This window comes from Osmia bicornis, chromosome 1, assembly GCF_907164935.1.
Source record: "Osmia bicornis bicornis chromosome 1, iOsmBic2.1, whole genome shotgun sequence".
Lineage (NCBI taxonomy): Eukaryota > Metazoa > Arthropoda > Insecta > Hymenoptera > Megachilidae > Osmia > Osmia bicornis.
This window is the reverse complement of record NC_060216.1, coordinates 14172097-14196545: the sequence shown is the minus strand read 5'-3', so window position 1 is coordinate 14196545 and position 24449 is coordinate 14172097. Positions and strand designations below refer to the sequence as shown.

The 24449-nt window shown below is 38.2% G+C and overlaps 1 protein-coding gene across 4 annotated transcripts in view; it reads left to right on the top strand.

The window, feature by feature from the left end:
• The window catches only part of LOC114883188 (KN motif and ankyrin repeat domain-containing protein 3), a 32600-nt gene that overhangs the window by 5638 nt on the left and 2513 nt on the right, over positions 1-24449 (top strand). The window contains exons 1-8 of one of the 4 annotated variants that reach the window (XM_029200743.2): positions 8098-8300; positions 10995-11092; positions 12334-12533; positions 12811-13045; positions 20155-20270; positions 20355-20435; positions 21327-21542; positions 22363-23591. In XM_029200743.2, coding sequence (XP_029056576.2) covers positions 11047-11092; positions 12334-12533; positions 12811-13045; positions 20155-20270; positions 20355-20435; positions 21327-21542; positions 22363-23591 — 2123 coding nt within the window. In that variant the 5' untranslated portion in view covers positions 8098-8300; positions 10995-11046. Of the gene's footprint in view, positions 1-8097; positions 8301-8955; positions 9120-10994; positions 11093-12333; positions 12534-12810; positions 13046-16661; positions 17164-20154; positions 20271-20354; positions 20436-21326; positions 21543-22362; positions 23592-24449 lie in introns of those variants that run through there. The other 3 variants (XM_029200742.2, XM_029200741.2, XM_029200744.2) reach the window with 3 other exon arrangements.

Below are 24449 nucleotides of genomic sequence, written 5' to 3'. Positions count from 1 at the left end.
TACGAATAACGAAAAAATATGAATTCAAATTTTCCCGCGTAAAAGTTTGTGCGCGAGCGGGTGGTCCGCCACGGGCCTATATATATAAGGCCCTCTCCGCGGGATCGTCACTTTCCCCTGGGACGCCGATGGGGAAGGATCGGAACTCCCTGGGGGGAACCCGTGGAGTTTCGATCGCGAGTTTATATTTCTGACCAAAGAATGAATAATAAATAAACAGAATAACAATCATGGTCATTTTAACGACGTCATCGTTGGAAATCCATGATCGAGGAATATAAGTAACGTAACTGCTATGAATTAAGAATGAACGCACGTTTATTCGACGACGATGTTAGCCGCAAGCGGATTACGTATTCGCGGAACGTATTTCAAGGCGATTACGTTCGCTCGACGACGATTACACGCATCGTATACACCGAGTTATTCCCATAGCTATCAAAATCGCGACACCAACATACTCCGCGTTAATTAACGTCGTTCTATTAACTTGGGAGAATAATGTCAAGGTCGTGAGCGTGTCTAGAAAAGTGATCGAATAAATTGAATGATGCCACTGATATCTAAGAAGATGATACAATGATGAGATAGTAAATACAGCAAAAAAGATAATTGCTTTGTTGGTGAAGGATTCTGAAGGCTATTCATATTTAAACAGTATCAATTTTATAGAGATATTTGCAATTTTTATTTTGGACTAGGCTCTGATTAATATTCAGAGCAATTTTCCATACAAGTTTTAAAAAACAAAGAAAAGAAAATTCTGTTCGTGGAAAGCTTGATTTACTTTTCATCGTAGAAAACCACCAATATATTCTCTCCATCTATAAAAACTCATTTATCATTCAAACGTTTCATTTTTCAAGAGTTTCATTATTTCAGTATGCAACGTTACTAAAAACTTCAACCGAGAGTTTGTTTTAAAAAAATAAAATTCTTCTTTATAACAAATTTTATACAAATTAAATTACGTCTCGCATGCTTTATTAAAAATTTAATTATCCTTCTCTGTATGTACGTACACATTTCGATCAATATGAAATACGAATATAATATCGTTTCATTATTTTCATTTTAACGAATTTCGCCAGATATTCAGTGAAAAAAAGTATGGTTCAATCGGATTGCAAGTTGCAATAAAATATCGAGTTCGTTCGAGTTGGAATAAATTACACTTTGCTAGCTGCCTTTTTTGGTCGAGTTCTCCGTGCTCGCTGCACTCGCACCCCGTAATTATTTGAATGACCGATAATCGTGCTTCGTCGAACCACGGTGTGTAATGCGACTCTGGTATGCGATCTTTTCATTAAATTAACAACACCGGTATGCACGTCCCGTGTTTCCACCTTTTTCGTGGAACTATTTTCCTCTGTACATTCGTTGAAATAAAAATAGTAACGATAGGAATTTTAGAAATTTAGTAATTATTTTTTGAACAAATAAATGATGAAATCTTTCTTCTTCGCGATTTACTATCGCGATTCAGTGATCCGATATCGAACGGTATAAGAGATAGCGGAACGAAGGATAAACAGGAACAATGACTCGCTGATTAATCGGTAATACGATTAAAATTAACAATCTACTAGAGTTTAGCCATCACTGTCACGTAAACCGATCTCCCATGGCGCGATACCTTTTGTTCCCCGTAACTTATAATCACTATTCTCGGTACAGTATCGAATATCTCGTAGATAATTACCCGCGAATCAACCCGGAAAATCATGAAATTCTCCGAAAATCATTTCCTCCTGATAAATTCCTTGAAATTTCAAATTCATTTATTCCGAGAAGTTGGCTCAAAGAACCTTCTATGGTTTCTTTTTCACCTCGAGTCTTTCAATGACAAAAACATAAATCATGGGATTCAATTAGACGTCGAATTGTTCGACGTCGAAACGCAGCAAAGTGCATCTTCGACGCGTACGACGTCGGAATGCATACTGCAACCTGAATGCATTTTTTAACGCCTGCTTCGTCTTTGTTATTCAAAAACTCCTACCGACAAGTTATATTGAGACGAGCAGAAAAAATAATCTCAGAAAGAGAATCTATAGAATTATTTCATTAATGGACGTCGGAATCCAATTTCCTCGATCAATAGCAAACGTATAAATCACCGAGTCGATTAAAGGAACTTGAAACGTACTTTTTCTCTGCCAGCAAAGGATCAGGGTATAATGCATCTTTAGCTGCTGCATGTCAATTGCAGGATGCATTCAACCGACCGAATGCACTCCTTAATGCCTCTTCAGGTTTTTCATCCTTGCCGAAGAAAATTGTGCAAAAAGTCAAGGTACGATGATTCTGATAGTAGAGGTGGAAGGAGACATTAACCCTTGCAATATTAAGGGAAGGAAGGGTATTTTAAAGACCCTCCATTATTATCTCAAGGATTTGTAAATAGTAAAAAATATTTAAATAAAAATTTAAAAATATAGGTGTCTAAGATACCCCTTCCTCCTCTTAATATTGCAAGGCTCCCCTCAAATTGGCGAACTAGAAAATCAATTTCAAGGATCTCACGTGTCAGCGTTATTTATAAACGGTACGCTACAATTTTCATTTCACTATTCGACCCTGTGGACAACTGTTCTATACGGACTCGTTGTCTCGGTATCTCGTCCTATTTTACCTCGAAGAATTCCACAGAGAAAATATATCCTTCCGTGGAATTATTCTCCAGGTGGTTCCGAATGATTTCTTTATCGCTCGATGGATTTTGAAATCGAGGCAACGTGGTAGAATTAATATTTGAAAATTTGTAATTTCTATAAAAATATATAGAAATATTGTCGATTCTCCATGAGGTTCCGAATGATTTCTTTATTGCTCGATGGATTTTGAAATCGAGGCAACGTGGTAGAATTAATATTTGAAAATTTGTAATTTCTATAAAAATATATAGAAATATTGTCGATTCTCCATGAGGTTCCGAATGATTTCTTTATTGCTCGATGGATTTTGAAATCGAGGCAACGTGGTAGAATTAATATATGAAAATTTTTAATTTCTACAAAAATGTATAGAAATATTATCGATAATTTACAGGATAGGAATATTTTTCTGATGCACTATATAGAGGAAAGCGTTGTACGCGAGAAATGTTCCTGGTCGTCGGTCTTTAAGGCTCTCTTAAAGGAATATGCTTGTATGATCGCGAACCGGGTCGTGCGTTATTCATGTGACACACGCGTGTGCGTAATGTGCATGGGCGAACGAGAAAGGCTGATAGGTGAGCCCACGTGAGCCCTCTTATGTTCCTTCCCACATACCGGGTGTCTGACAAAGTGTCGGACTATACATCAATCGAAGCGTTTTTTTATTCTCTGTAAGAAAGTATTAAGGCACTTGGGTGAAAAATTGAATAGTTTAAAAGATATCTTAAAAAGAAACTCAGGTTCTCCATGATTTAAAAAAGGAATTTTTATGGAATTTCTTATTTTGATGCTGTACACTCGATGGAATCGTTTCTGCTGGATATATTTCCTCCTGGGGTGCTCGTAACACAGGTGCACTATGTTTCAAGCACCCTTTACATTTGTTCACCCACACTGCTCGCACGAGCGCGTACGAGAACACGACGCGACGTGGTGCGTACACCCACGCACGACTTACGCCTTCGCGGCTCGTTGCATCAGGGCCCGGTGTTACAGGCCCAATAAAGGAGCACTAACACAGGCGTAAACAGTGAAACGAGCGGCATTAAAGAGGGGAAATAAAGCAGAGCTGTTCGATATTAAAAATGATGGGTTTCGGTTCATTTAGAGTCTCGATAAGGAAACCTATATATTTCAGAATTATCTCTTTTTCAAGAGTAAATTGATACAAAACGACCTAATAGATTATCATACTGGTTCTTTCGTAAAACCATGAATCTTCAATTAAGAAAACATGGAAAATACTGGTCGTTTCTGATTTAACACTTTATCGGTAGCGAACGTGACTACGAAATCGTGCCTCGAGATATTAGATTCTCGTAGCTCGGTCAACTGTAAGGTTAATTGAATTTACTCGTCATGGTTACGCAAAAGTGTCAGCCACCGAGCTGTAAATTGATTTCTCTACGATTGAATGTAGCGACTGGCGTCAGTTCAAATCCACTTATGTCACAAAGTTTCGAATTTCTACTATTTCAAATTTATTTCTCTTAAACATTGAAATTTATAACAACTTCTATAATTCTCTTCAATTCATTTCTCTACGGTCGAATATAGCGACTGGCGTGAGTTCAAATCCGCTTATTTCACAAAGTTTCGAATTTCTACTATTTCAAATTTATTTCTCTTTCAATTTCTAAGCGAAACATTTTGAAAATTTGATTACTATAATTTTTCAAATTTCCATCACCGCGTCATTGATTAGCGTATCGATAATTCGCGATTAGGAGTAATACCTTCGATCCTAACTAAATTACAAACTACACCATCATTATCCAGCCCCGTGATACACTGATTAAACCCAGCCATAAACCTTAATTACCATTTGTTCTCCAGGTACTGGAAACGTGTATTTTAAAATCATTATAGGAATTTTCTATAATCGTCTATTAATTATGCGCCGTGAGTCATTATTATACTACCAGCTAATTAATTGCAACAGTTATCTTTGAACTGTCGGAAAAGGAGGGTAATAAACTTTTTTTTTATCGAGACGAACGAAGATGATGGGCGCGAGTAATTGAAGATCTCGTGTCAGAGAAGACCAAGTGACCGGAAGTTGTTCATTTGACCGGCAATATCTATGCAAAACGTAGCCGATGTACGCGGTGCATGGCTCACCTTGTTTTACCGTTCGATTTCTCTGTCGCAGTAGCTAGAACGATATTCAATATCGGTGCAATTGTATTCGCGAGAATTGTTTCGCTCGTCGAAGGTAATTGCATCTTGTCATTTTTCATAACTACACCTCTCGACATCGCCTTCTTTGGCGATGCATAAAACCGGTGCAACGAGAACGTAGAATCAATTTTCTTCCCCTTCTCGTCTTTTCTTCTTCAAACTTTACATCCTTCCAAGAATATTCTTCAACTTTTCTTTTGAAAATTACTTTCTAACGATGGAACGTTCTTTACGTAGAGAAAATGAAGAAAAAAAATTACGCTTTGAAATTTTTCAATAACACTTTATTTCCAATAACAGCGTGTATTTTTGTTAAGTGACAAAAAGGAGAAAAGGTTCGTCCTTCGAATACCTTGATACTTTAATTAACTTCCATTGGTTCGATCAGAGTTTTCTCTCCCGTGGATCAAAGTTGACATTGTCGGACTTCCTATCAGCCGAGAATGTTTTCGGTTAAAAATATTGCCGGCTTCGTTAACTATAATTAACCAGGGTCGATAGGTCGACCAGTCGATCCAAGTTCTTCCTATGCGAAAATAACGTGCTATGTACTCGTACGTGATTCAATTTATTTACCACCATTGCTTCCCTTTAGAACGTTCGTTGGAAAGAGAAAAATATAGAACGACAGGTGTTCGAAGCGTATAGAAGAGAAAGTTGAAAATTGAAGATGAGACACTTAAGGGGAAAGTGTAGTTTCTTACGTGAAAATTATTTCTGTTTAACAAATCATGGTGTTATATATGGATTGTAGATTAATTATCTTATATAAATCATTTTATTCGTCAGAGTGGGGCATAAACAATATATTGTAAGAAGACCATTGAAAACCAAGACAATTAATGCCTTTTTGACAGTATTTTCCATTTAATTATTATTGTTATTGTTATTATTCCAATCACTGAATAACTGATTATTAATTAATTAAATACCATATTGAAAGGAAATAAATTTATATGGAAGTATTAATTAATCAGTTATTTAAATATTCAGATAATTGTATTAAGTGTAAATAAACTTATCTGAAAGTATTGATTAATTGATTAAACATTGTGATAATTAAATTGAATGCAAATAAATTTATGCGAAGGTATTAATTAATTACTTAATTAAATATTGAGATAAGTATATTGAATATAAATAAATTTATTCGAAATTATTAATTAATTACTTAATTAAATATTGAGATAAGTATATTGAATAAAAATAAATTTATTCGAAAATATTTGTTTATTTTTATATATTTCTAATTGGATTAGAGAATCTCCGAGTTTCTCTAATCCGTAGATAGTAATAGCGCAAATTATAGCACGTGCCACTGCATATTTTGCTGGTATCCCACTCTGCCGAAATAATACCTAGTCTCTAAATTCTAAATAATAAAATAATAAACTCAGTTTGCAAACGTGTAATAATAGAACACTACCATAACGTATTAAAAATCCTAATCAAAATAAGGTATTCTAATTAAAAAATAATTAACCAGATAAAATATCCACACGAGAGCCCCATCTTTTCATCAGTCTAATAGGGTACAGTGTCGTTTCTTTTCGTCTTATTCGCTCGTGTTTTCTGTCAACGTACAAAAAGTATTTCCTGTTTTCATACGAGGACCGTCGAGGAGACGAGCTCCTGAAAACAGAGAGGGAAAGTTGACCGAAGAAGACGACAAAAATACTCGATGCTTTCGCTCGTCATCCGGTGATATTTTCGTACACGTTCATTGAGAAAAAGCCTTAACGGGTGAACGCGTACAACTCGTCGTATTTACACGCCCCTGGCAATGGGATCCTTCGGGGTCCGGGCTCTTTCGGAAAAAAAAAAACTTCTTGACCTTTGAGGTTTGCACCGATTTTCGCGGCTCTCTTGTTTTAAAGAGACGACTGTCCGAACGAAGTGACGCGTCACGTGTAAATAAAATTTACGATCCCGTGGATTTCGAGGCACACTTTGAACCGAGCTTCGTTTTACGACCATCCTCCTTGTCGACCATTAAACATTCTACGGTGTCGTTCTTCTGTTTGCTACTCAAACAAGCCGTGTGGCGCTTCTTTGAGAGTTTCGGATATTTCGGAGACTCGTAACGCTGGGGAAAAAAAGGGAATGGAAGATGGAGAGCGATTTGTTGGAGGACCCCTGTAGACCTGCAACCGGCGTAACACTTTTGTACTTTCGCCGGGCGAATGATACAATTCGCGTTCCCTTTGGTAGAGTTACAGGAGCTATATTTATTGATTTTTATATAAAATCTAATTTTTTAATTGCTTAATAGACTGGAGGATATTTTTAAAAAATTGAATTTTATAATATGTGGAAATGGCACTATAGAAATAGATATGTGTGATTAGGCACATTATTATGGAATATTGAAAATGAATTTTTTAATCGAATATTTAGAATAATAATCAATAATGACCCCTCCAATTAATTATTAGTAATTATTTTTATTACCAAGAAAATATATTAATAATTCAATATTAAGAATATTGAAATCCCAGGGTTACTTTTGATATACTTTCATCCAGGAAAATTTAAGTACTTCCTCTAAGATATTTAGGCTTCACCAGAGAGTGATGTTCAGTCTCAATCAGGATGCATCCTGTTCGTCATCTCCAGTGCTTTGACTGCGCATTACTTTTTATCTTCCTCTGTTCTCTCTTTTTCAATCGTCTCCTATTTATATAGCCTCGTTACTATCTGCGGTGGGGTTAACGTTACCCTTTGAGAAGAAAAAATAACTGTACACTGGAACAAGGTGAAGGAAATTAATTGCTACCGTGTACCGTTAAATATTTTTCATCTTTCTTGAATCGCCGCTTTAATTACCCACTCGTGTGATCACACGCGTGATTTTTAATGGTGTGAATCTTTAGATTCTGATCTTATTATGGAATTAATTTAAAGAGGAGATAAAACTTCCCAAGCTTCCTAATTGCAATTATTCAAAATAGTATTCTTCCATTTTTCCAATTTAAATTTTCCACTCGCTACCTTAGGGAAAAATTAATATTTCATATCGCTATTATCCCTAGGGAAGCCTAGGGAAAATGGGAATAATTAAATTAAAAGGATAATGATTTTTCTCTGGTAGAGAAGGTACTAGATGGTACTTAATGTTCGACACGATACGTTTCACTGGAGATCAGCCATTTAAACGACCACATGGCCGGACAATAGCAAAGGCTATCAGCTTGTCGGCTTATCAGCGCGTACGTAACTGCGTATCGATCCATTTAACCAACAGCCAAACCGTGTACAGATTTCACACTCGTGGCTTTCTATCGGCTGGGGCCTAAACCGAACGGAATTTCGTCGAAAGTGTTTTATGCAACCGTCTCTTCGCTCGTTCTGGGGCTTCGTTTTCTGGAATTAGGCCATGGTTTCCGTCTGCGGAGACCTGCTGACTTGACTTTACTTTCCATTCAACGACATCGTCTACAAGCCTCCCTGTAATACAACGTGAGTCCTGAGTAATCCCTTTGTTATTAACCCCTTCGTCTATTCTATTCCACTTTAATTAATTTAATTAATAATTGACAAGATTTTAGTATTTCTCTGTGTTTCTTAATTAGTGGAAATAAATTTTCCAAAAATTGTAGTTGCAAATTTAATTTCCAATTTTTAATTTTCCTCATTAGCTTGAACTTGTAAAAAAGGAAATGGTGTAATACTGATCTCATTGATATGATAAGAAAGAACGATAGATAACTTCACCTGCAAACGATTGATCTCTTATTTAATTTCAATTTTACTAATGCTTTATAATTATAAATATTTGCATATCCACCCACGCCACGGAGCAAATGGATTATTATTGCAATCAGCATCAGACTAATAAGTGCACGCATAAATGGATCAGAGGAATATTGTGGAAATTATAGCAGATCCAAATATTACATAACAGATGAAAATTTATGAAAATCCACTAATAATTGCTTCAATAATCACCGAAATTTGTATTTCATAATTATGGTAATTAATTAGTAATTAATTCTTAATGAAGTTGTAAGAAGTTTCTATTGTAAGAATAACAAGGAACAATGTGTACGATGTTTTATCGGCAAAAAATTATCAGTATTGTTTCCGTAATCCCCAGATAAAGGCGGTAAAAACGTGAACTCGTCGAAGGAAAGACGATCAGTGTTGAATTAACGTTGCATGCGCACGTAGCGATTCGTGGCACGAATATAAATGTGGATTCTCTTTCAAAAGGGTCCGAGGGTATTCGGTTCCCTTGACAGCGGCGAATTTCGATGCCACTCGTCCTGAATCACCATGGTAAATATTTACGGGCTAGTTTCTTTTATCAGCCGACGTTGTAACGTCGTGTACAGTCACAGATAACGATTGTCATCGACTTGTTTCAACATGTTCGAAACAGAAACGAATGTTAAATACGTGCTTGTCATCGCGTAGATTCGATGGTGAATTTCTTCGTTCAGTGTTTATATACAAGATTTATCGTGGACCTTGGAATTTGTTTAAAATTTATTTTCTTTATGGAGAAAGTGGACCATTATGTTTAATTTGTGATACGAATATTACAGGTTTATTATTTTTGTCAGTGTTTGAAATTAAAAATTATGATGAATGCTAATTTATATTCCATAAATTATAAGTGCACTTTGCTATAAAAAGTATTTACGACTAATAACGAAAAAATTAATTTTTCAAAAATACAATAATTGAAATTAAATTTTCGCTATCTCTATAAAAATCAGCGTCCAGTACCAAACGTCCAAGGTAACACGTGTCGTTGCATCAACCTCCATACGCAATGAACTGCAAGTTTCCATATCGCGAGAGATTCAATTGAAAGAAGTAACCCTTGCTCGTGAGACGAATTCCAGGCACAGATTTTTCTACGAGATTCAATCGAACCCACGTTTATTAGGATACTCGAATATCGTATAAACAGGAGTCGGCGCCTGATTAAAAATTAAGAAGTCACTTTTGGTCCTTGAAGAAAAAAGGAAATGCCGTGTTACGTGTTCGAGCTTCCAGCCCTACGACCCGCGGTCGAAGTATCCCTTCTAGTGATCGAGACGTGAATCTTAATTGTTTCTTGGAATGATACCTTGGTAAATGTATCACGTAACGCGACGCAATGTTTTCAGGCCAAGGTTTAAAAAGGGCCTCTTATGGTTTCCCTTATTAAAAAATAATTTCTTGCAAAATTAATTATTTTTGCTGAAAATATATATTATGAATTTTTAAAAATGTCTGCCTCTCCTTTTGGTAATTAATAAGCTTTTAATTAGAATTTTTTCAAGCTTAAAATCTTGCTATAATCGAAACACCCAATTTTGTTTAATTTTTTTAAAAATCATCCCTCGGGATTCCCACCGGAAGTGGCCATAAAAATACCATCTCAAAACGTGACCATTTAGCAGAGGAAGAATTAAAGTTCGCGGAGGAGCCAAGAGGACGTGTTGCCGTCAGACCAGAAATCCGGGATACGGAATTAGCCGTCACGGGACGCCGTGGAAATCGTGGTTAAAGACACCATGAAGACGTGTTCCACTCCTCTATCTTCTTTTCGTCAATTATGATATTCCGCGAAATTTCCAATTGCTTTTCCACGCGAGTTCTTTAACATTTTATTAGAGCCAAGCCTCTAGAAAGATTGTACCGAGTTAATTGATGACGATCATCCGTTTATCTTGAAGAAAGGAACCGACGTTTCGACGCGATTTTAGAGACTGATAACGTTGTATGGCGAACAATGTAATGAAATTACGCGGTGTACCAGGAATTTCCTTCGTTCCGCTTGTTAATAAACGCATTCTCAACAGGGGAGGCAGAAACCTTGCTTTAGCGCAATTTCAAATTGCTTTTGTAGTTTATTTATTAATATTAATATTTACGTAAGTTCACGATAAGCATTTATCATTTATACATTATAAAAACAATTAATCCTCGGATGACGGACCATGGAGAGAATTGTAGCAGTAGCAGAAGCGGGTGGGGAAATGAAGCCCTAGGATTCCCTAGATCTTAAAGTTCCTTTGTGACATCCTAGTTTATTGGGTTACTTCGATGAGACCTAGCTCGGCGTCACCATGGAGAGAATCTTAATTTTAATTTAAGATCCCCTATAAAATTCTAGGTGATTTTTCTTTTTAACTAACACGTTACAATTTTTTGTTTCAGAATGGTGAAGATGTTACCCTCTGACCTGTCGTGAGGAGCACCTGGAAGAAATATGGCTTTGACCGTCGTACCCTCGGCTCGCGTTTTCAACGGAAACGGTGAGTTATAAAGCAATCTTATAGCATCAAAATGGGGTAAACCTGTGCGTACGTGAAAAGTCCTCTGTGCCTGCTTTCTAGTTTTTCACGTCGAGTCAATATTACTATCGCTATTGATAATGTCGTTCAATATTTGTGTAAATTTGTGCGGAAGATAAACGTGGGATTCCTTGTCTCGTTTGCTTTCTCGTATTTGAAATGTTTGAATTTTTGAAATTCTGCAATATCGAAATCTTCAATTTTAAACAGGACGTCCGATGCCTCTTCGTTAACTAAAAGGGTATAATAAAACGTAAGAACGTGGAAAATGGCAGGATTAATCGATAAGAAGATATCGATCGAACGAGATTCATGGATCATTTCTCTCGGGGGGGATCGTTAAGTCATTGCCACGTACATCGCGATAGCATGAGCGGTCCAGTGTGACACGTAAATGGGATCTCCACGCACTGCCGGCTAACGAACTTTGCCAGATTATTATTACCGTGTCTCTGGATGGTCGCCAATGGTTACAACATATTTCGGTTTACGCTGAGCGTCGGTCGTTACCCTCGAACAATCAGCCGCTCATGATGATCTACAATCGATCCTACTTCTCCAAAGATAGATCCTTTCTGGTCGGCTAACTTGATCGAACGGCGGCCAGATTGTTTCGTTTCAACTTCTTCAGGGTTGTATTTTTCATCTAAATCAAATTCTGTATCTACCTTCACGACTAATTAAGCCATTTAAAATGAAATCTCATTAAATAAAATAATGAACTAGAAACCAGGATTTTTATTCCAATTATTTTGTAATAAATAATTTCAAACTCGTACAATTTTTACAAGATTGTTTTTTCTCCATTTCTCCAGGGTTGTTTTTCATCTAAATTTTCAAGACTAATTAAGCCATTTAAAATGAAATCTCATTAAATAAAATAATGAACTAGAAACCAGGATTTTTATTCCAATTATTTTGTAACAAATAATTTCAAACTCGTACAATTTTTACAAGATTGTTTTTTCATCTAAATCTTCAAGAGTAATTAAGCAATTTAAAATGAAATCTCATTAAATAAAATAATGAACTAGAAACCAGGATTTTTATCCCAATTATTTCGTAACAAATAAATTCGTCGTTTTTTTTTTAATTTAATTTCAAACGCGTACAATTTTTCCAACAATCATTTTATAATTAGATTTCATTCCGTAGAGGGATTACAATGATTTGTTTAATCTGTTATGATTGCCGGTGGACAGTGGGGACGCAGGGGTACGTTTCCAGTTCGACAGGTTCGATATGCCTTTGCTGCCCTTACGGCTACCACATCGACCTGGACTTTGTGCGATACTGCGAGGCTGTTGCAGCAGGAAGTGCCGGCGACAGGTCTAGCATCGAGAGACGGAAGAAGAGAGAACGTCGAAGGCAATGTCAGTCGATGGAGGTTCTACTGGGTCTGGTAAATTGATCGTTTCATTCCGTAATTAAATGGAATCTAGACCGAACGTTTCTTTCCTTTCTCTTCCTTATTTCAAACATGATAAATTTAAATATGTTTTATTTATTTTTAAATCCTTCCACCCTTTAGCATATCCTTGATCGAAACAGATTTTCCTAGGAAAAAATGGCAATGATTAATGGATTAATAATTAATTTTAGAATAATAAACAGGGTGAAAGATCGACAGCTGTCGAGAAAAGTCGGCTCGTAAATTCCATTTGTATTTTTAATCTTAGGTGAGTCCAGCACTGGTGGGAATAGAGGCAGAACTGCCGAAAATACCGCAAGAAACGTCGTCGGCGACGAACGGTGCGACGACGTTACCGAGGTCGTCGAGCCACGAGAGACAAGGATACAGCCAAGAATCACCGGTGCTCGACCTCAGCGACGTGGTGGGCGACTTCGAGGCGACCCTGAAACGATCCACCAGGTCGACCAAGACCTTCGATAAGCCCGACCAGACGGATAACGGTCAGACAAATTACCATTATTTCATTTTTTTTTCTTTCTTCCTTTCTGTAAATTGCACGTCTCGTTTCGCGCACCATTAGTCATGCCCGCTTTTCACGTCCAAGCTTCTTTTGTCTCCATTCGTGTCTTTAGATTCTTTCGATAAAAAAAAGAAAAAGGAAATAACCGCAGCGTGGCGCGCGATCGATCGTAGATAAAGTTCAGTTTTTTCCAGCGAAAGAAGAAGGAAAGAGATCCAATAATTTCACGCACATTTGATTTCCTCGCGCTGAATCCGCTCGGCCATCTTTCGATTCTCCATGGCCCAATGACCTGCTATACAATAATGCTGCAAAGAGAAATGCTTCCTTCACTTTTGAGTCACTTCGCTATTTCAATGAAATCGTTCTTTGGTTAAGTAAACCCTTGGAACTCCGTTAATTACTTCTCTGTATTGTATCACTCGCCGGAAGTGAAAGAGGAGTCTTAAGTTAATACCATTATGGTATTTATTTTATCAAGTAAATGGTATTCCAGGATCCGTAAGACTTCAAAGAAAGTTATAAATAATTTAAAAAAAAAATAGAAAATGATTATTTAACTGGAAATATAGCTAGAATCTTTGAAGCGTTGATACTTTACTCGGTTAGATGAAATTCAATTGACTGTGAACGAATCAATTGATTTCCGATCCGCACGTTCTCGAGTTGATCCTAATTGAAAGAAATTTTATTTGGTTCTCGAACGGATCCGTTAAACGGTCAATAAAATAGACCATCTGTTCCGGTGAGGTGTCAGCTCGAAGGCACCCGGAAGTAGCGAATATTCGACGCGAATATGCAACCAGCGAAGAGAAATTTTGCATGCATTCCGATGGGCTGTAATTAAATGCAAAAAAATTGCATTTTTTATTCAGGCATAAAAAAGAATGGAATAAATTTTGCGTTAGTTTTAATTACTTCGCCATAGTGTAACAAGTCTGGCCCGTCGGATTTATTAAATTTATTTCAAAATTATGAATTTAGTTCTCTCGGAATGTAATTTATCAGTCGTTAGAATCGAAGAGAGGAAACGTTCTCATCTTTCTGCGAGGACGATTCCATAGGTTCCCATTGTCTGAGGACCGATAAGACAGGAAACCGGAGCAAGAAACCGGGCAGGTTGCGAAACGTGAGAATCTTCCTGCAAACGAGCTAGGTACTCCGGATAGAGTTCGCGGTCTCGTGAGAAACGATTGTCGCTTTTCGTTGGTTGAACCGTCAACTGAAGTATGCAAAACCGAGGTTCTTTGTTGTTTCTCTGAGAGTGAAGACCGTGCGAAGCGAAGATAAATTAAACGGAGAGAAAAGCTATTTTCTGTGGGGACTTTTAACTCATTTACACTGTTCAAATTTTAATTAATTTCCTTAGAATCTTTTGAAATTTTTTTGAAAAAGAAAATTGGAATTAAATTAGGTATAGACTATAATTTAAAAAAATATCTAAATTAAAATTGGAGTCTAATTAATATTCGAGTCCCGAAAATTTCCGATATTTAGCTCTTCCATTTCACAAAATTATTTCTAATTAACTAATTCATTAATATAACTCCCACCAAGATGAAAGATAGATCTCTATAAAAATTCATACGTTACTCAGCCACGACTGACATAACGATCACGGAATATTATTAACCCAATAAAGGAAGGAAGATCTAGCGATCGCGGAGCACCGTTAAGTAATCGCTCGGAACTGTTGTTTGATATAGTTTCCAGGGTGAATAAATAGCGATCTTCTCGGTGAGTTGCTTTTCGCGCCTATGAATCACGGTTCGAAGATAATGTACCGGTCGTTTCTTGGCGGTAACCCGGCTTCGAACGGCGGAAAGCGTCAGCGAAGCCGTCGGTGCGTGGCTGGAACCACCTGCTTCCGGTTGCCAGTCGCGTCGGTTTTATCGTCGCTCGAACGGCACCTGCGTTACCCCATTCGTCCACCCACTAATTTCATCGGACACATGCGGTTGATCTTTTTATTTTTCAACAACAGTCGGATCTGCAGGCCAGCGAATCGAATCTATGCTCTTTTTTTCTTTCTCCATTTCCTTTTCACTCGCGTGCATTATAAAATTAAAACGGCATGCATAGTCGTTTGATTACGATTTTTATAAAACATTCTATTTTTATAAAACATCGATTAGATTTTAGAAAAAAAAAAAGTAAAGCATAAATAATTTATCGGTAATTCGAGCTCAACTTTCTCTGCAAAATCAGAAGCGCTACTATTTTTCTGCGAAAGTGCAACAAATCGAAACAACACGCTTCATCGCGAATAATGAAATCCGTCACAGATGGTCTGAAGTTTGAAACGCGCTTTCCATCCGAAGCGTCCGCTAGTTATTTTCACAGGCACGATTCGAGGCAAAAGTGACAGAGTCTAACGAAAGCCGTGTATTATCTTCCCATTATTAAAGCGTTAACAATGTGTGCTCTCTGGATGGTTAGAAAGTAGAAAAAAAATCGCGATACTAGTTAATTTCGCCGTTGCGTGATGGAGAGAATAACCTAACCTAACCTAGTCGAACGCGAATCGTTGAAAGCACCATGAAATTTCCACGCGAATCATTTTTTTTTCTTTTCCCCCGGTCGCCTGAATGGAGAGAGGCGTTCTGCCAAAAGTTTTCGAACGAAAATAACGCGTTCATACACGCGGTCGACACGAATTCATCGGGGAATACTGTACTCGTGGTTTAATATCGAAAAAGCTACGGTGGTATCGCTCGGTTTTAACTCGATTTGGAAGGCATGACGCGAGTGCATCGAGAACGCTAAACCATTTTCGTGCAACCTTGTCGGAGCAAGGTGGTCGCATATGGCCGTATACACCTGCCACGGACTAAACGTCGCGCAACTGGTGCAATCGTACCTCAACGTCGCTCTAAAATCGTGCGTAAAAAAAACAACAAGATGTTACGATCGATGGACGTTCCGTTGACAACTGGAAACTCGTCACGCGAAAGTGCTGACCGCGAAACGACTGACTTTTTCTATCGGAAGATTTATTTTTATGAACTGAAATTTTTATTTCTCTCAGGGATATCTGTGGGACCAGATTTAGATCTAATGGAGAGGCATGTTCTATTAATTGCTGCGAATAATTGCTTCGAGGATAGTAAATTTAGAAAGGTTCGGGAAGCTCGTTTCCATAAATATCTTGGCTCCTTTGTGATGGAGCACATATTGCCTGAAAGCCATCATTTTTTGCATTTAAGAAAATAAAATCCATTCGAAATTTTGAAAGTTTGAAATCAAATTACCAATGACACACCATGTGCGTCATACGCTATCTATGCAATGACGCACCACCTGCGTCCTACTAAAAAGTTAAAATTTCGTAACAATCCGAACCGTGAATGGATTAAAACTTTTCATCTCTCTACTGATAAGAGGCATTATTGATACTTAATCGAGGTTTACCCTTATCAGCCAACTTGCAAAATGATTATCGATACAAAGCATTGAGGGTAAGCATTCTGTTTTTTTCTCCTTCTTGTGTACGATTAAGAAATCGTGGAGAACACGCACACCGGTCAGAGAACAGGAGAAGAGGCACACAATTCCCCTCTCCATTCACCTCATGGTGAGTAGTCGGAGTCCTGGTTGGCTATAGCCCAGAGTTCGGCGTCACAGTCAAACGCAAACAGTGGCCGCGGTGAAACAGATCGTGGCGCGAATGCTGGAAAAATCGTCGGGAAAGCCGTTGAAAACGGTATGCGAGGAGTTTGAATCGACCGCGTCCACGATCCCAGGGTGTCGCGATCGTCGGCGTGATTTTCGCCGGAATTTATCGCGATTAATCCGTGCTTTGATCGATCGAACGAACGAACGAAAAATATCGAAATCTAACGGCGCGTACCGATCTTTAATTGATCGGTAATCGGAGACGAGTTCGATGTCGAAACTCATCCGCCTCGATGGGTTCCATGGATGTTGAAGTGTCTTGTAGTGCGGTTCAGTCTCTGGAGAACGCTTCTTAGCTGATCTATGAAATCGTGTTCCTTCTTGTAAATCCAGTGAACGGTAAAAAAGCAATCGAGATGGGGGTGAAGAATTTTATAATGAAGAGGATACCCTTCTGCAAGATGAAGGCGAAGAGGAAGTATCGTGAGTCCTCTTCTTTCTTACGGGTTCTATGAACGATCGAATGGTATTGAAAAATTCTTCTCGCAGAAAATACAGACCTTCAACCGTTAATAATCGCAAACTCCGGCTTCGAGGATTTTTTATGCGCGTATCTGCTAATAGATAACAGACACTTACGTCATTCGATTTTCCTCGGGTCATGTTTTCACGTGTGTTGTTGATAGTTGCGTATCGTGCACTCTTAAAGAGGTATCCTTATTTTTTAACGATACAGCAACAGACGCGAATCTTATTTAGATAATTTATGTACGTAGAAAATAATCGGGCTCTCTCCATGGTCCGTCCGAGAATTAATAGCGAAAGGGTTAAAATGAAGGAACAAAGATGTTATTCCCCCCCTTGCAGGTAGTTATTATATCGTTAATACGCCGGGCGGATTTTGGAGGTTAAAGCCGGATTCCAGAGCGGGACATCCTTGGGATAGCGAAAGACGAAATTGAGGTTATGTTTGGGGAGGTAATAAAAAGAAACACCTAGATGCTTAATTTTCATTGTTAACGCGGATGTTATTCCTCGCTGAGGCTACGTGATTCGACGTCGAATGTAATTAAAGAGATACTTTATCTGAGAGACCAAACAAGTTGAATTCATTATCGTCGCGATACAGTAAACGAGTGTCGCTCTGTATACTAACAGCTTGACCCCGTGGAATTGGTATCTCCTCGTTTTCCCGTTGAAACGAAATCGATGGGTCGCCGAGGAAAATTTCAATGAAAACGATGCTTAAGCTTCCAGTTTAATTGGACTGTTCGCCGAGATACTATCGGAATGCAAAGAGATTTAAGAATCAATTCGGAAGCATCGGATCTCGTGATATCTTTCTTTCGTTGCAAATCGCCTGTCGTTTTATTTCAATTATTCTAACGAGTTCGATACCGGGATGAAAAACACAAGGGAAGAGCTGCTACTTTTAACTTGACTTTCACGGACACCGACATCTCTCGCAGTCGGGTCGCTTTTTCATAGAAACACACGATTCTAATCCACATGTGCAACGCGCTAGAAACCAGCACTTCCATATAAAGTGCAACGTAACGATTACCAGCAATTATTTACTCCATCCAAACCCTTCCCCTGTATATAAAAAATGACCCAACATTATTTTATCAAAACTTAAATAAACTTCGCTTTATCGTTTTGCGCTTCAACTGACGCTCTTCAACGACGATTATCGTGCATAAAAATATACAAAAAATTCATTAGAATGAAATGGCAAAAAGGTGATATAAGTAGGTATAATTAAGAGCGGTTCGCATGAGCGCGTGACGCTGTTTGCGTGCCGAAGATCCTTTGATACTAGAATTTCGCGTAGTCGCGTCACGATATCGCGGAACGCATTGGAGATGCCGCGACGTCTGGCGCGTTTCTTTATTGTCTCGAACGTTTCCATGCGGTACGTATTGCGGACCCTTACGCAACAATCAATTAAATGAAAAATTGAACGAGCGAGCAGGTGAACGTCGCGACTTGCGCAACGCGCATGCGCGCAACCTGCACGTTCGTAAGGGCATCGTCGAGGGCTGCACGCAGGAAGTCGTACTCGATGATCGTTTAGATCCTCGGGCAGGGGGGAACACGTGAAATCGTCATTTTTAACGGTCGGAATCACCGTACGGAACGGTTCGATCTTGGAAATTTTACGGTTGCTTCTTTCCTCGAGGCAAGAAATATTTTTATGCTTTCAGTATTTTTAGTTTATGCCTTTTACTAGGTTGTATGATTTTTAGAGGAACAGTGTAGAATTTAGAAAATGAAAATTGGGGCTCTCTACGTGGTCCGTCAAATCGTCATTTTTAAAGGTAGCTTCTTTCCTCGAGTCAAGAAATATTGTTAGTTTATACCTTTTACTAGGTAGTATGATTTTTAGAACAATAGTGTAAAAATTAGAAAATGAAAATTAATTAAATTAAAATTGGGGCTCTCTACGTGGTCCGCCAAATCGTCATTTTTAAAGGTTGCTTCTTTCCTCGAGTCAAGAAATATTTTTAGTTTATACCTTTTACTAGGTAGAATAATTTGTAGAGAAACAGTATAAAAGTTGGAAACTGAAAATTGAATTAAATTAAAATTGGGGCTCCCTACGTGCTCGTCAACCGAAAGTAATAAGCATCCGACAGTATCACGCGATTGTGAGGGTTGGTAATTAAAAAGTGGAATGATAAATGAGTCGTTGCAGGTAAAACAAGGTTTATCTTCGTGCTTGTTTCATTTCAGTTTTCTAATTTACATTTCAATGTGGTTAAACAAAATGTGTACGCAACTGCATGCGACACTATCTGTTTAGAAATTATGAAGTCATAGAAGAATAACAGAAGAAGGTATTACATAATTCAACAATTTTTTATTTGTTATCTTTATCGAGACCTTGAAGTACCAACGCAGTCAGTGTAATTGTAACATTTTTACTAATATTTATATTTTATTTTTCAGTTCAATAACAGAGAGTTGAAACTCGCACGATTTTACTGACGCAGCTAACATATTTGTACATTTTTTTTTTTTTTTTCGAATGTCCATTTTCCGGATGGAAACGTTTCACTCGATTGCGCGCAATTTTAATATTAGAGAAAAGTGTCATCACGTCAAAGTCGTCTTTTTATATAAATATTCATCTGCACGTCAAACACAGAGACTGCTGCGTTCAAATATTTGCGTGAATTTATACGCGGAGGCTATTTGTTGCATTGATATTGCGTACATTGAAATATTCGCTCGCTCGTGTAAATTAATCCATCAAAATTTTCATTTAATTATAAAATACTCCTTTAATCTTCGCTGATATCTCTCATTATATTAATTAAAATTTCTAATTCGATAATGCCGCAATAATTTCAAAGTACCAAATTCCAATATAATTTTTTCAAAGTGAAATTTTATACTTTTATTTCTCCCAGAAAAACGATGAATAAAAATGACAATATTTTTCATCTAAAAAGCTAAAAATTGTTTCAGATGGAACGAATACTGCGACTCCGGTGCAGAACAACGCGCAACCGGAACACGGGGCGGATTTTGACAACGCCAGCGTTGGTAGCGGAAACTCGAATCTCAGCACGGGCGCGCTACAGGTAGGAGCAACAAGTACACTCGTACTGAATTAGTAAACGAAAGCAAAGAACAAGTATATTCTAGCAAAGCGTCACACATTCTAGAACATCAGAGAGCAAATGGCAGCCTCGTTGGAACGGATGAAGGAGCTTGAGGAACAGGTCAAGGCGATTCCCATGTTACAGGTAAACCGCTCGACAATTTTATATCTCCTATGTTTTTCCTTTACTCTATGAATCATCTTTCCTTTCTTTACTTCTCTTGCGATACTTCCGACCGAGAAATGTAATTGCGTTCGATGGTAATGTTGCAATATTAACCCTTTCATAATTATATTTTTATTTTTATATTAATTTGCATTTTTATATTAAAAATTAAAATCAACTTGGTCGCTAACGATTATATCAATGTTATAAGTTTCTTAACACTGTATTATTATAATTGCAACGCAACTCGTTGACCCAGATTTAAGATAGAAATAAGTACCTTCAGCTCTGACACCGACTGTGTTAATCAAGCTTTTAATGAGCTTAAAATTGCGACCCCTAATGAGCTTAAAATTGCGGGTCCACGGAAACAAACTATTCAACATGTTTACGATTGATATATGTTAGACTCTTGTTATATTACCTCGTGAGGGATTTGACGTTCAGATAGATTCTAAAGCACACTAATACCACCCTCCACCATCGTAGTCTATGAAAATAATACCCTTACCAACTGAAAGCTTGGAAGCTTGACAAATCCTCTCCTACAGACCCATCGGCGGCGATATAACGAGAGTCTACTGTAACTAGTTATTCTTGGCATGCATCCATCAACCTATGAATCATACATTAAATGCTCCCTTTACCTTCTTTCTAAAAGAAGGGTAGTTATTTTGAATCACAATCTAACTACCCCAGTAAAGGTACTAATTACCAATTATTTTCATTAATTAAATTTAACTTACTAATCCAATAAATTCAATATGAATAAATTAATATAAATTTATAGCTTAGCTACGTCCACCCGAATGCTGGATAATAATAAATAATCCACCCCGAATGATCACCTTCCCTTACCCCCGATAACAGGTGCAAGTATCGGTGCTGAAAGAGGAGAAGCGGAATCTGCTGCGACGGGTCGACGAGTTGAATTCGTGCAACGAAACGTTGCACAGGCACCGGAGCCAGTCGTTCTCGGAACAGCGAGCATCGATGCGAAATCTGAAGAACGCGGCTGCACCGACCAGAGACGCTGGGACGATGTGTGGCGTAATGACGCGGGACGTCGGTGTTTCGCACCAGCAGGTACACCACCCGTAGCTTCCGTTCCACGACGAATTTATCGCTCGATTCGATCTGCTTTGTGTTTAACCGCGAGAGAAACACGGAGAAACCCGTTTCAACGAACCGCGACACATAACATTTGCATACGTACCGGCAACTTTTAATTACCTCAGCTCGGAACGTCGACAAATTAGTTTATTCGGTTGCTGAGAAAGTACGTACGAGAAACCGCCAAGTTAATTTTAAGGATCTTCTTACGTATTCATTTTATGGATTTTCTACGGTTATTAATGTATTCCACCTTTCTATCAGGATAACTTGGTGAATGTTTCATTTAATATTATTTATCCATGCGATGATACAATCATTTTTTTATTTCCAACTGAGATCTGTTGGGTTTGATACGTGTCGTTGCAAGATTCAAAGCTATTAAAAGGATAAATTAATTTTACATCTGATATAGAACTTCGACTCTTTCATTCCATTTAATATGGTAAATTAGTATTGAGCCAAACCCGGGGCACAGAGAGTGCATTGAAATAAATAATCGATAAATTAGTTATTGATTTCCATTCTTTCCTAATGAAAGGGTTAAATGAATAAACGTAGAAATTATGGAATCCCTATTAATTGAATTTCGAGTGGGAAAAATATTTTTTATCATTCCATCCATCAGATCTGTAATTCATTTCCATAAATTGAGATTAATTATCCAAATGAAACTTCGTTAAAAAGTAGCTACGAATTTAAAAATAATTAACTTCCTCGAAGGCTTTCTAAAAAAAAAATCATTTCGACTGAATAAAAAAAAAATAGTAACGTTGCATTGTTACGCGATCAGGTTCGAACCCGAGATATCGGAATGGTAACCAGCACGCCGATAAAACAATCCCTACAGAGGAGTCGATTGCAGATCGAAGAAATCGTACCTGAAATAAAAGACCGTAGCACGTTCGACAGTACCTCGTCGAGCTTCGACCGGCTCTATTCCCGCGACAGTTGGAGGTCCGCTTTAACCCGTAGCCAACTGATGTACGAGGAAATAGCGCCGGAAACGAAGGCGAGAAATCGTTTGATAAGAAGCCCACTTCAAGTGGAATCGATTCCGCCGATCAGCCCTAAATTGGTCAGGGACGCGAGGAAATATCGGGATATCGGTGTAAATACCAGGAACAAGTTAAAGGACCTGGTACATAGCCGGTTCGTTATAGAGGACATATCGCCAGAGGTGAAGAAAGAAGTTAGGAAAAGATCCATCGGTACCGCGACCAGTTTGAACATGAAAGACGTACTGACGAACGAGGACGTTGCGGTGATCGTGGACGATGCACTGAGGATTTATAAGAGCAGCCTGTTTAAGGACACCGCTTCCAGGGGAAGCCAGTGTACCCTCGATCAGGTAAAAATGATCGAGAAGAGAGATCAGTTTACTCAGGTCGCGGAACCGTTCCGAATGAGGACGAACGTGGGTGTGATGGTGAAACCGAGGGTGTCTGAAATTGGAATCGAGGTTAGAACCGGTCCGGGTACGAGAAGCGTCGCCGTCGGTCCTGATCCATTGGCTACTCAATCTCTGTCGCTTCATTCGTTGAACTCGAGGAGTCATTCGTTTAATTACGGTGACAGTAATGTTAAAAGGAAAAGTACCAAGTCCGTCGGCGTGATGGTCGACGATTTAATAAGGACCACGGTGAAGAGCACCGACACTTCCGGTCTGGCGCCTAAGAAACGGGAGTTCGGTACGTCGCCGATAAAAAAGAAATTCACCGACGTCTCGGTCGGCGAGTCGGTAAAACCGCACATTTCCATCTCCTGCGCGGCCAACTATTGCGATAACTGTAAGGAGACGATCAAAAACCTGGCGAAGCAAATCGTTAATAACGCGGAGAACAATATGAACCATCAGAACACGCAGAATCTTGTATCGAGGATACCCAGGCCGTCGCATATTCCGTTGAACAACTCCGCTGATCAGAGGAGACAGTTTAAGCGACAGGACACTTATACCAAGATACCGGCTGCGGGTGTGATAAGATACGATGTTGATAACAAGGAGCACTATGACAATCGGTTAGTAATTTCTTTTTAGAAGGAGAGGAGTTTAATTTTTAACCCTTCTTTGGATTTTCTAATTTTATTCCATAGATAATTTCCTAGGGACTTTTTAAAATAAATGTTAATGCAAGCTTGGCTTAAATATTTAGGGGCTGCCCTGGCCCTCGTGATCTAAAGAAGGGTTAAGGGAACTTTTAGAAAACGTAGTATACTTCTTCCCTTTTGGAAATCTCTTCTATACAGAGTATTTAGGTTATTATTGGCAAGGGTTGATAGAAAAGTCTTCAAAGATTCATTAAAGTTGAAACCCTCTCTTTATTAATAATAATACAATTACAATTTTATTATAATTTTCAAAAAAGTATTTTGAAATACGTCGATATAAACGCTGAAAACTATAGCACGCGCCATCTATTACTAGCAGGGGATAATACTATAAGGGTAGTTTGGTAAAAATCAAAACTTGACGCGAACGATCAATCTACTGTATGTTTAATGGCAGTTCAGCGCATGTCAGGGAATTGTTGGTTTTTTCCGACTCCATGGTTGCGCGTCGTGTGCATCATAAGCGTTTTTACGGGGACAAAGTACAGAGGTCAAATTGTAAATAACTTCGTTAGAGGTCAGTGACAAAGAAAGTGCACGTAAAATCTCCGCGAATTCGTTATGGTGAGCAAGTAAATCGTGTACCCGATCTCGACGGATCGATGCTGCAACAACAGCAGCAACGTTCAACCCGTTTAGTTAACGATACCGAACTCACCGAAATATCTTCCGCTCGTTTCGTTGAGAAAGGGTAATTGATTTCTTGGATCCATTGTCTTCACTCGATTCGTTCTACACAAATTAAGGAATGAAAAGATTGATTGTTTA